At 47.0% G+C, this 13,029-nt stretch overlaps 1 protein-coding gene across 4 annotated transcripts in view; it reads right to left on the bottom strand.

Annotated features, from left to right (window-relative positions):
- Positions 1-12,462, bottom strand: part of mxi1 (max interactor 1, dimerization protein) — a 16,719-nt gene extending 4,257 nt beyond the window's left edge. Inside the window, exons 1-3 of one of the 4 annotated variants that reach the window (XM_053676585.1) lie at positions 12,158-12,459; positions 9,721-9,826; positions 6,468-6,497 (exon numbers count right to left, since the gene is read on the bottom strand). In XM_053676585.1, the coding sequence (XP_053532560.1) occupies positions 6,468-6,497; positions 9,721-9,826; positions 12,158-12,356 (335 nt within the window). In that variant the 5' untranslated portion in view covers positions 12,357-12,459. Of the gene's footprint in view, positions 1-6,467; positions 6,498-9,720; positions 9,827-10,061; positions 10,547-12,157 lie in introns of those variants that run through there. The other 3 variants (XM_053676587.1, XM_053676586.1, XM_053676588.1) reach the window with 3 other exon arrangements.
- Positions 12,463-13,029: the final 567 nt, after the last annotated feature.

The following is a 13,029-nucleotide window of genomic DNA, read 5'->3' as shown; positions in this document are numbered from 1 at the left end:
GCGTGACTCGGAACGCTTAATGAGACTCGGCTAGTCCGGTTAATCGAGAGTTGGATCCGAAACCGCACGCGACCCGTACGCACCTACAGTGACGTACGATTTAATGCAGACACGCCGTTTAAGTGTCCCGACTGGGTTCAGCCTTGCGAATGAAGCCTTCTCCGGTGGACCACAAAACCAACAACAACAACAACAACAACAACAACGAAACAGGAAGGTCTACACAAATCCTTTTGAGTCCGTTAAAGCAGTTCTGCTTTATCCATGTTTTTAGGCTACTTCCCATCGTTTAAAAAAACAGCTCAGCCTATTACATCAACTTGCAGACACACACACACACACACACACACACTCACTCACTCCTGCTTCAAAACTCAGCATTCCTGTTCCACGACCAAAGGCATTCCTCGAGGGTGTACCCTCAGCCCGCTTCAACAGGAGTGCGTGTGGGTAGTATCTGCATGACCGCGTGTGCGTGTGTACGCGTAGGCACGACTCTGTATGTCCAAGAATAACTCTTCCACTCCTTTTCATGAGCTGCGTGAATGACACTCCATCTGTGGCATGATTACACAACACATGGCCCGAGTTCTCGTAAATCCACACCCGCACAACACGCGACAGCGTTGTGTATAAGCCTGTGCCCATGCTGCCATGGATATGAACACACACGCAGGTTGTGTTTACCGCGCATCGTGCACACCGATTCTCGGAAAAGCCGACCTACTTCGCTTTCCGTTTTGTTTTCCAAACTCGTCCCCGGTGACCTGGACGGTTTATACGATAAATAGATTCGACACGGAAAGGACTAGAAGACGAGACCGTCCACCAAAAGTCAGTGCCTGGGTGGAGACGGGATTAGTCAGAGAAGCAACCGAGAGGCCAAGGGGTGACTCGGAAGGAGCCGGAGAGATCCACCCGCTCGGATGGCAGGACCTGGTCAGCTTGGACACACTGCAAAAACAAGGCCATGCAGTTTGCGCACAAACAAACAAACAAACAAACAAACAAACAGCGTCTCTGGTCCAGATGAGACCAAAGTTGAACTTTCGTCCTCACTGTGAAGCACGGTGGCGGGAGCATCACACTCCGAGTGTGGCGTCTCGAGAATACGTAAACGATATAGAGTACAAATCCGTGCTCGCGTGTGGGTTAAACATAGAAATGCTGGAACAGCGCTGCAGTCGCACGTCCTTGTTGCCTAAACATGTTCAGACTTGCCCTCTCTCTCTCTCTCACACACACTCGCAAAAACGTAAACCACTGCAGTTTCACACGTCCCTAATATGACTCAACATACAGTCTTATATCTGTCTTCTGTCTACACACACACACACTTACTTCTGCACAATGCCCTTCTTCTTGACCATCCTGACACGCATCCTTGTAGTGACTCAACACACACACACACACACACACACACACACACACACACACACACACACTCCCCGACCTGACTGCATGCCCGGACATCTCCTTCCACACACGCTTACACAAACGGTGTGTGCGCTACGGTCTATACATGGAAACAGCGGCAGATATTTTTATCCTCAAGTCACGTTACGTTACGCTACATTTGAGTCGATCGCAAAAGGAGGAAGGAAAAACAAACAAACAAACAAACAAACAAACAAACTTGTGTAGCGAAAGGTCTAAAGACAGAAGAGGAACGGAACGGTAAAACCTGGCTGGGCGACTGGCGTTCAGCTCGTTATCATGGGGTTCCCCCGACCCCCCTCCACTACCTCGAACCCCCCCCCCCCCCCCCCCCGCCATCGTCTATGCCACGGCAGCGTGACGCTGAAATCCGAACCGTTTCGGATGTGTTTATGGTGATATTTACATAGTATCAGACGACACGAAAAGAAAGAGGCACAGATCCGCTTACGCCAGGTGCGCACGGCAAATGGCTTTCACGTAAAAACGGCAGACGAACATGACCGGGCGGCGACGGAGAGACACAAAACAAAACAAAAAAAAGAGGGAAAATTCGTTTCAGAGGGTCTTTTGTTGCTTTGCTGTACATCTCTTTAGGGGATCCCCTTATACACACACACACACACACACACATCACAGCGCTGTACTTTTATCACTACAGAACTCCCACAGGCAAGACGGGACTATTTTTATTACTCCGCTTTGAAATTTCAGGATGTGCAGGTTTTCACAGCGCCAGATGTACAGCCACATGACACGCAGAGACATGTGACACGCCTGATTCATGTGTGTGTGTGTGTGTGTATTTCGCCTGAGTGACTTTAGATTAGTATTATTATTATTATTATTATTATTATTATTAGTAGTAGTAGTAGTACTATTATTACATAATGCTGGAATGGAAAACAGACAACAAGATGAAGACTCAGCTGATAGACACGTCGTTTTTTATCCTAAAGCCTAGTATCCTCCCCATATTACTGACACACACACACACACACACACACACACACACACACACACACACACAGAGATCAGAAAGACACAATTCACTGTACTTTACATTCTATTCTAGTCCCAATCAGACCAATGCTCTAATTACTCATTTCAGAAAAGAATTATTTTGCAGCTCTAATAGAGACAAAAACACACACACACACACACACACACACACACACACACACACACACACACACACACGGCTATGAGCTGTAGAGGCACATCAGTAACACATGGATTAACTCACATGCTCGGCTCTAATCTGCCTCAAGCAGCAGAGCCCACTCACGTGCCCTCAGAGGGAGAGAGAGAAAGGGTGGGTGTGTGTGTGTGTGTGTGTGTGTGTGTGTACGCATGTGTGTGATCATAGAAAGCTTTTGTACATAGTGAGTTCAGATAACGCTGAGCCGTATCCCCTCCACCCACACTGTCTTCTATTCTAATTTACACACACACACACACACACACACACACACACACACACAATAAAAGAGAAGCCAGCTGCAGCCAGATGTTAACGGAAAACTGTTCTGCCTCGTTGAAGAGACGCTTCTGTCGATTAATATTGAATCCTAACCCTAAACCACACACACACACACACACACACACACACACACACACACACACACGTATGCACTCGCTTTCTCGCAAACGTGCTCCCGTGCACCGGCAATAGAAAACACACTCGCAGACTGGCACTCGCAAACAAAACGACTGCGCGCCGGTCCGTCGCAAATACACGCTCGCACGTACTCGTGTTCTGGCACTCGCAAACCCGCTCACAAAAGACGCGCTCGCACACTGGCACCGGAGAGCGCACTCTCAAACTCGCATGCGCTGGCACTCGTAACAGGCACTCCTGTACTCGCGCGCCCGTGTTCGCAAACCCGGCTCTCGCAAAAACACACTCGCGAACACTCAGACTCAGGACGGAACCACAGGCGACATGCCGTGCACGACCGGAAGCGCTCGACGGCCTCGCCTGACTGGCTGACCTTCACTTTATGAATATCGATCACATGACCGTCGCCGCGTTTATCTGAGAAACGTGCGCCTTTCGCGTGGCGTTCGATTTCAACAATTAACACCGGCCACCTGCGCCTCAACCCTCGTATTCTCTTCAAAACGGCGGTCGTTTGAGGAGTGACGACTCCGCCGTGTGTGTCGTTCCGGCCCCGGGGGCGACGCGCGTTCTTCGAGAGTCGGCTTTGTGTTCGCTCGCGGTCCTTTCCCGTTAACACGACTCCGCTCGGCGCCCGATCCTGAGCCGTGACGGACCCGCTCGGCGCCAAAAACTGATTTCTGATGTGGAGCAGATAAACACACAACAGAACGCTTCTCCCAGCATGCTCGGCGTGTAACCGGATCCTCACGGAGGTGAGCGTGTTGAATCGGCGTCGTCTCGGACTGGGTGTTCGGTTACTGAAGCGTGTGCTTGGTGTAATGTAGGATGCGTCCCGGTGACCTCTGGTGGTTCTCCCAGGGCCTCGTCGCCAACGGAGAAGCCTCGGGGAGAAACGCAGGAGTGAGGAACGCGTGCGCGAGAATCACTCTGTGTGTGTGTGTAGTGTGCGTAGTGAGTCTGCTGTAGCACGTGTGAGTGTGTGTGTGTGTGTGATGTTCTGGCCAGAGATCGAGCCCTGCTAAGCTGCTTTTGCCAGCCAAGAAAAGCTTACACCACACAAGAACAGAACAAATAGTCCCAGCTGAGTGAGAGACACACACACACACACTCTTACACTTCCTGTGTGTGTATAAGTGTTCAACTCTGCTAATCATTGAACAAAACGTTACCAATCAGAGAGAGCCGCTAACCTTTGACCAATAGGGTCACTCGGTCAGATTGACACTGCATAGCAACAAGTAGCTGATTGGATGTTTATAAGCTGTGGGACTTCGTATTTTTCCGTTTTTGTCACTAACTAAAACAAAAAGCTTCAAAACTATTAATAATAATAATAATAATAATAATAATAATAATAATGTTCCACGGTACAGCGTGTAAGAAAGCGGAATGCGGTTTCACGCCGTTCATCTTCCTATAAGTCGGCGGCCATTTTGTGTCCATCAGGGCCTATATGTGAGATGTTTTTGAGTGTGTGTGTGTGTGTGTGTGTGTGGCGACCGGGTGCATATATGCGAGTGCTGATTGCGTGCTGTTTACAGTCTGCGTCTTGCCACTTCCTGTTCCTCTTTTAAGTGGTTGTTCCTGTCTTCTTTAGACTTCAAAAGGTTGTACCACAAAAAAAAGGAGGGGGACAAAGAAGGAAAAAAAAAAAAAAAAAAACGTTCAAACTTAAACAAAAATCTTGTGGCAAAACAAAATATCAGACAGATCCGCTCGCACAAACTGTTTCGGATCGCTACTTCCCGACATCCGGCGTTATTTCAGCCTCACCGCGCTGCACTCGGTTGTCTCGATCTCAGGGTGAACACACACACACACACAAAAAAAAAAAAAGCGTGCGAGCGTGAAAACGCGACCTTTTGCATGACCATGCAAACCTGACGCAAAACGGACATCGCTTTCGTTTTCATTTCTTTCTCTGAAAAAAGAAAAAAAAAACTGACATTTTTTTGCTTTTCCAGAAATGAGTCGGACGAAAGCCGACTCACGTCTGACGGCATGTTCTCAGGAGGCTTGTGGTTGAGATCGGCGAGTTCAAAGAGGATATGCAGACCTCAAAAACAAATATCTGGTGAGCGTGTGAGGAAACAATAGCGGCGTGTTTTGTCTTCCTGTGTGCACGGAGCGGGTGGCGAGAAATAGCGTGACATCAGAGTGTCTAATGATGATACACGGCGTCTGGCTGATATCTCGCTGAACCGGCTGGCTTAGCTGGAGACACACACACACACACACACACACACACACACACACACACACACACACACACACACCCTGACAGTTCTGCTTTACTATAAATTGGCCATTTGGACAGAAACCCGTGCACCGTTTTGCTATTTCCACTTCGTATTTCTGTGGTTGAATATCTGCCCTGTGTACTTTCCCGACAGACGCGTGCATGACAGCTGAGAAAGCATACCATCCGTCACCTGACTGTTTCTGAGAACCCGAGCCCGTGTGCTACGTGTACGACCGTCCGGGGCGGAGATCGTCGAGTAGACCCGGGTGTCAGACGCGCCCCTAATACGGGTTCCCGTGTCTAGCTGCGTGAAATACATATCAGATCGCACCGATAACGTGATCGCGGGGCCCTGGAGTTAACCGAACGCTGCTCGTCATGCTGGCGAGAACTCTGTCCCGTCTGTCCTGAGACTTCTGACCGAGACCTGGAGACTCCTTCTGTAGATAAACGTCCCCTTACAGAAAACGTACAAAAAAAAAAAAATCAACGATGACGCACGATGGGTCGTTACCATAGAAAGGATGACGTACTAGATGGCGGTCGACGTTGCGACCGGGCAGCGCCGCAGCACGTAATATTTACTTGACTAGCTAGAGGAGTAAAGCAACGCTGGGGCTCTGTTCTTGCTCGGTGGAAAGCATTAACGTCTCCGGTCACCCTGTTTGAGACAGAGCAGGCACTCCGACGTAAAGCAATTCTTTGGCTTTTTGTGCAAGGTGTCACGTGACGGTAACGTGTGCTCTCTGGGCTGTAATAGGAAACTGCAGCGGCGTTGCATAAGGCAGAGCCCGAGGTGAACGGGGCGGTTATAGATTACAGAAGTGTGTTGAGTCTAGGTTTCACGTTTGTACGCCTGACGCATACTTTAGCGAAATGTTTACGATATAATTACCGTGTATTACTAGTGACTACACGTCGCTCAGGGTGTTGTTTTTGAACGGAAACCGCTCTACACGCCATTCTCCGCGACTTTAAAGTGAGCCCAATTAAAAAAAAACAACAACAACAACAACAACAACAACAACAGTGTTTTACGATCGACGGGTCGCGTAACGTCGCGAGCGCCGGACACCGGGACCTAACCCGTCGCTAACTGAGCCGCAGCGCGGTGGGATTCCTTTCCGTGTGGTTTTGCGTGATGTGGAAAGAGCTTGAACTCACCGATTCTTCTCCAACTCGTTGTGGGTCGACCTGCACGAGAAAGGGGAAGAGGAAAAAACAAAAACGTTTTAAAAACACAAAAAGAAAGTCACCGAGCATAATTGTAAACGCGACATCTGCACGCCAACTGTGCGCTAATCAGCTCTCGGTTGTTTTTTTTAAATAGCGTTTACACAGCGTCCGGTTTAGTTTTTGTCCAGTTTGAGGTGCTACAATCCAGATGTTAATCCCTCCTGTCTGTAATTCCACCCTTTACTCGTTATAAAGCAATGTTTCATTCAGAATCCTTCTAGCTCATCTGCTAGAGGACACAAAACACATCCTATAGCACAGATAATACAGAAATTTATTTTTAAAAAGGGACCGGCTATCATTTCAACCAAACCGTATTTAATCTTTGCAGAGAAGCCAGTGGAGAAGGAAAGAAGGGGGGGGGGGGGGGGCAAAGACAAAGGAAGAATCTGCACTCTTAAGCTCGAGCACGTGAGGAAGTCCTCGTGCCCGGCCCCCAAACCCCACCCCCTCTGGGCAACCGTGTTGTAAATAATGTAAAACGAGTCAGCCGCTTGTGCGAGTGAAAAAAAAAAGAGAGAGAAAAGAAAAACGCTCCCCGGGCTCGGACGCCGTTTTATCCGACCCGCGCGCTCCGGCACGAACGGGAGGGGAGGAGGATAGCGTGAAAAGGGGCGAGGGGGCGGAGTTTCTGCAGCGTGTGACGGGATGCGTTGGTGTCAGGGGAGCACACGTGTACCTCTTCCACTTCCACTCGTGTGCGTGGGCGAGTGTGGGCGCGAATTCCTCCTCTTATCCGCGTCAACGGCGTGCGTGTCTCGCGATTTAACCCGGCAAACTCTCACTGCCGTTCCCTTTCCCCCCCCGTCTTTCATCTGAGAGGAGGCCGCCGATGCAAGCGGCACATTTTGGCAACACTACCGCGCTAATAAAAATAAATAAATAAATAAAACCCATAACACACTGATCAATTTGAGCACCGAGTCACATGTGCTATTTTCAGAGTATATATCCCATGATCCCTTTCACCAGACCCGTTTTTTTTATTTTTTATTCACAAACTGTGAATTAAGAGGGTCAAAAACTAACCTCTAAGGGTCATCTTCAATGGGGTTTTATTTTGTTGCTGTTGCATCGTCAGAACCACTTTCGAACCCCTTTAAAGGGTTCTCAGACGTGATCCAAACAAACAAAACATTGCTTCTCTGCAAAGAAACCTTGCTATCCTACTTGGAAACCCCTTCGGAAAGAACCTTCAAGGGTTCCTCTAGAATGACAAACGTGGACTTGCTCGTACATATGAAGGATCCTCTGTGACGCTGATCTACCAAATGACAGCCCTGAACGTCTATCCTGTGCAAAGAGCCTACATAGTCCAAATGTAGGCTGAGGGATTATCGTGACAAGAAAACGCAAACATGCCGAGGCCGCACGCATGACTGGAAGCAACTGGAGAACAGACAAACAGAACGGAGACATGTACGGCATGTAATAATACACCTGTGCGTCCCAGAGGGCCTGCGATACACGCTATTATCACTCGTAATCGCTCTGTTTGCCCGTCCTCATTACAGCCCTATTGTGGCAGGGAGAGCTAGCACGCTTGCACAGGTATGCCGACGGATCAGATAGCAGCGCTGCGGCTCGACATTCCTTCTTTCGCCCTCACGCCGGCGTGCACGCGTGGAAGCTACTTTTTTCCCCCCTTTTGCACGGACCCTGAAATCATCCGAGTCGTCACAATGTCTCGCCAGACGAGGCAGAACCCTAACGGTCCCCTCCACGCAAACAGAACAAGCGCGCAGATGCAAAACCGTCACACGAGCATCTGGAGGTACTCTGGTTTATGCAGAAAAAAAGGAACGGTTTCGATTGGAAGGAAGCCGTTTGGAATGAAAGGACACGGTTTAATAATCACGGGATGATTATCATTAGGTTCGGTCAAAATCTGCAGAGAGGGAGAGAGAAGGTTCCTAGAAATTTCTGTTTGAAAATGTCGCCATCACTGATTGCACTGATTGCAAAGGTGTACTTTTATCTTTAATATTTTTTAAAAAATGGAGAATTATCCTGAAGAAGAACTGCTCCAATTCACCTTGGCAGCCAGAGAACAAGAGCTTGCCATAAAACACGGCTAGGGATTGTGGGAAAACTCACACCCTGTCCAGCAAGCGAAACGCCTCAAACGTACTTCTCTCCGACAAACACTTTGTCCGACTAAGGCGTTTCAGCATCACGCCCGGTCTTTAACTCACGAAGATCGGCTAATTAACCAATTTCTTGAATTATCTTTATTAGCCAACGTCAAAAACACACTGGTCTGCACGGCTAAAAATCTCGTCTTATTACCTCACGACGACTCCCTGTGTGCGAGCGTACTTGCATGACGGGGTCTCCAGAAACCTTTATTTTTCACCGATTCAGCGTTGCTCACACGCACAACAAAAAACACCACCACCACAAGTGCCGCTGTTCGGAAAGAATTCCTTTACGTGAAAGAATGTAAATGTGACGTCCTTGGGCGTGGTCGTGAGTAAGTACGAAAAGCACCCAAGGCGTGTAAAGGAACGAGGGACGCTCTTCAACACCTGCGTTCGAGGTCGAAATTAGCCAGCGTTAACTGTCCGGATCATCGCCGCTGTACGGCAATTTCAATCCCAAAATGCTGCACGAGTGTGTAAAGCTCAGCTCGCTGTAGTCGAACAGCGTTACCAACAGCCGCGCGTCCTGTACACACGCATTAGTGGAACAGGTGCACGTTTTTGGTGCGGGATGGGAATTTCGCGACGGTCCCTTAAGCGGCGCTGCTGCAGCGTCGCCTTTTGACAATCAGCTGACGCGCCGCACGCGACCCCGAAACTCCTCCCCCTTTCCCTTGCAACAGACACCTGCACGAGCGGGTTCAAAAAAAAAAAACAAAAAAAAAAAAACAAAAAAAAAGGGGGGGACGCACCGTACACGTGCATTTCAAATCACATTATAAACAAATGATAAACGTCTATAATAATGTACAAAGAATAAATAATACACACACATATATATATATATATATATATATATATATATTTTTTTTTATATATATATATATATATTTATACGCGAGCGGTGGTCCAGAGGGTTGTACATATATATGACGTTATGCTTCTGCTTGTACAGTCGATGCGGTTAAAATAAATAGCACCATTAACACTGCATTAAAAAGGAATTTAAATAAACAAATAAGCAAAAATAAACATAATACCTGTTGTGACTGCTGTTGTGCTTTTTATTCCGCAGTTTTCTTTGTCTCTGGTAGTTGCTGGAGCTCTGAATAGACGGAAACGTCGAGGCGTATCCATGTTCGCACTCTGGAGAAAAAAAACCCCACAATAACAACAAATAAATAAACAAACAAGGTTCAGGAGAGAAAACACGTTTTAAAAAATGAGCATTAAATGGCGACTCTCGGTTTGTAAACGCGTACAGTAACTGCAGCTCGACGTGGCACTGACTATACCTCACACACCAATGCACAGGAAACGGAATATCAACATATAGGGATTATATTCGATATTACATTTAGAGAGAGATATAAACATTGACCTCTTTCTCTTCTCTCTAAATACTCAGCAGCTTCCAGTAACCTCTGGATGTTCAGCACCGCAGTCATATTGTTTATAAGGACTCTAGCGTTAAAAAGGGTTTACGGTAGCAAAAAAAAAAATCCCCAAAAATTCCAAAAGTGTTACAATATCTCACTGGATTTATCGCAGAATGTAAAAATATATATATATATAGATGTTTTCTGTGTTAAACAGGCTGGCTCGAACCACCAAAACGCCGACCTGGTTTTGATTTCGAGATATTTTTCCTCGTCTTATCCGCTTTAGTTCGGTTAGCAAAACCTAGCAAAAAATTCCAAACAAAAACGTCACGCTATTAAAATTCTGAAAGTTAAGAAGACTAAAAAAGTATATAAAATGAATACAAACTATACAAAACAAAACAAAAAAAACAAATTCCCCCAGAAAGCTCAGCTCCTGCGAAGTGCTTGCTGCTTGTGATCTCACTCTATGTCTCTCTCTGCTCCTGCAGTTTGTTTACCTAGCTTCACAGCTGAGAGGCGGGACCGAGTGCGCATGCGCAGGCGAGCCCCAGCGCAAGGCATTCTGGATTGTAGAGTCCGTCCGCGAAACCATGTCACGGCGCACGTACGCGGTTTCGCACCTTTGTATATCTTTTTGGTGCGTGGTGAAGTCTTAACACGCACCAGCACCCGTATATATCCGTTTATTTTAATCAATAAAACTAATATTTTCTTGATTTTTCCCGCTGACTCCACTCCAACTCATATACATACGTTGACGCTATAATATTTCAAACTAATCACGAAACAATTTATTATTTAAAAAAACACACACACACTCGCGCATGTAACACTAAAACAGTTTTTTGTTGTTGTTGTTAGGTTATGGTTTTAGTTTTAAACGAAACATTTTCGTGTAGTTTCTATCACACTTCAAAGTCCCGGAACTCGACCGCTTCACACAGTCAAAGGCCCGGCAACACGTGACGTCACAGACCCCCCGCGCGTTTCATTGGAGCCAGCCTCGCTGCGGGCGTGACCACGAGCGCCGGGCTTGACTAATCAGAGCGGGGAAAAGTTCTCATGCGGAAGCCATGTGAGCACACCCACACCAGGAAGCAGATATGGGAAGTTTAAACTTTAAAGACCACGCAGAAGAAATTAAACGGCGGGTGATAAATCCGTGACGTGTTAACTTATCTTGCACGTACATTTTTAGATCGTAAATGTAAAGATTATTATTATTATTAAAATCGAAAACAGCCTTGTATTAAACATGCAACCTGAAATGGCTTTGGATAGATTGAGGCATACAGCAAAAAGTGTAATGCAAACTGATGCATAGCATAATCAGACTAGTTTCTTTTTTAAAAATATTTCAGATTATTATTATTTTTTTGAAATGTACTTATATACTTAAATAAATATTTTTTTTGTTATACCTCGACATATACACCACCCCATAACCTACTGCATGCTTAAGCATGATTAAAACTAGCTCTTGCACGATTGAATCTGTCTGAAACCCCCTAAAACGCCATTGGTTTGTGTGTGTGTGTGTTTTTTGGGGTTTTTTTTTTAAGTGAAAGTGTATTTATAATATGCATTAGAACCCAAGCACTAAATCTTAGGCCAGAACTATAAGTTCTATAAACTGCTATAAACTGTATACGTATTATACCAGGTGAATGTTCATGAACATGCAACACATAAGAGTTGAGAAAAGTGGTAGACTTTATAAAAGAAAATGGGATGGGATGGGGTTAGAATACTCATGTCCACTGGGCATGCACTCATGGATGGAATAAGTGAATTGTGCCATGAATCAATATAATAGACATTATTAATAAACAGGAATCTATAGTAGTGTTAAATGTTAAACCACAGGAGGAGGAGGAGGATGAGGATGATGAGGATGAGGGGGGGTTGTTAACCCAGTGCACGCTCGCTCGCGCGCGCACTGCGCTCCTTGTTGTGCTCGCGTGAACTCGCTCCTTTGTTGTCTCAGTCTGTTGTCCGTGTAACGCAGGTGCTTCCGGCAACCTGACCACGCAAACCCGGTGAAGAAGCACAGCACGCGCGCGCACACACACACAACAAGCTCATCACTTACTTCCATCCTTCCTCTCTGCTCTTTCAATGTAGCTGGCCGCCTGCAGCAGAACCTGCACGTTCTGTAGGAAAGTGCTGATGGGAGATTCCCTGGAGCCGAAAACCGCACTAAAAGGACAAGCGTCCAAATCCCGGCTCTCCGCTCCGCTTTCCGAGTCCTCGCTCCTGGCATCTTGTTTTTGCCTCTCACTTCTCAGCATATTTATTTATTTTAGCTAATTGCTTTGTGCTGGTTTGGCAGAACTCCTGTGCGTGATGCCGCGCGGAGAGTCGCTGAATGTGACGCGCACTTTTTTCCTCAATGCTGGATGAGAGAGAGAGAGAGAGAGGGGGCTCACTGAGCCGACAGATCCAGGGTCCTAGCGCCTGCCCCTTTTACATGTGATGTAAACTCCGCCTTGTGCTCCGAGTAGACCCCGCCCTCACCTATCCCCTCCCACCAAATATCAAATGCGTTTTAATCAGCTTTCGATCTCCCAACTCGTGAATCGGTATATGATGGTATATAACATTTCGAGCGCCCCGGGTCACTACACATCGGGACACTGTTGACTCAGCGTCCGCCGACTCGCCCCCGACTGGCGTTTCTCAACAACGAACGACGGCCCGAAATCTTTCTGACATTATACGTCATGTACATTTTTTTTATCCGCTTAATCAGACGCGTTTCCGTCACGGCATATCAAGCAGGATCGTAGGCCCGCCAGTCGATTTATTTATTTTAAAATCATTAAAATCTCTACGCGAGTGCGCTCCAAAACAATTCGCATTTAGAAGATATGTGCAGTCAAGACGTACGGTCTCTCGCTACCGCCGTTTCAATGACATCGTTCTGCACTGCGGCTTCTCGTCGGATGGTCTGTCTGATCAAAT

Source organism: Ictalurus punctatus, chromosome 27 (assembly GCF_001660625.3).
Source record: "Ictalurus punctatus breed USDA103 chromosome 27, Coco_2.0, whole genome shotgun sequence".
Taxonomy (NCBI): Eukaryota; Metazoa; Chordata; class Actinopteri; order Siluriformes; family Ictaluridae; genus Ictalurus; species Ictalurus punctatus.
The sequence above is the reverse complement of the archived record's forward strand: the minus strand, read 5'-3'. Positions and strand labels throughout refer to the sequence as shown.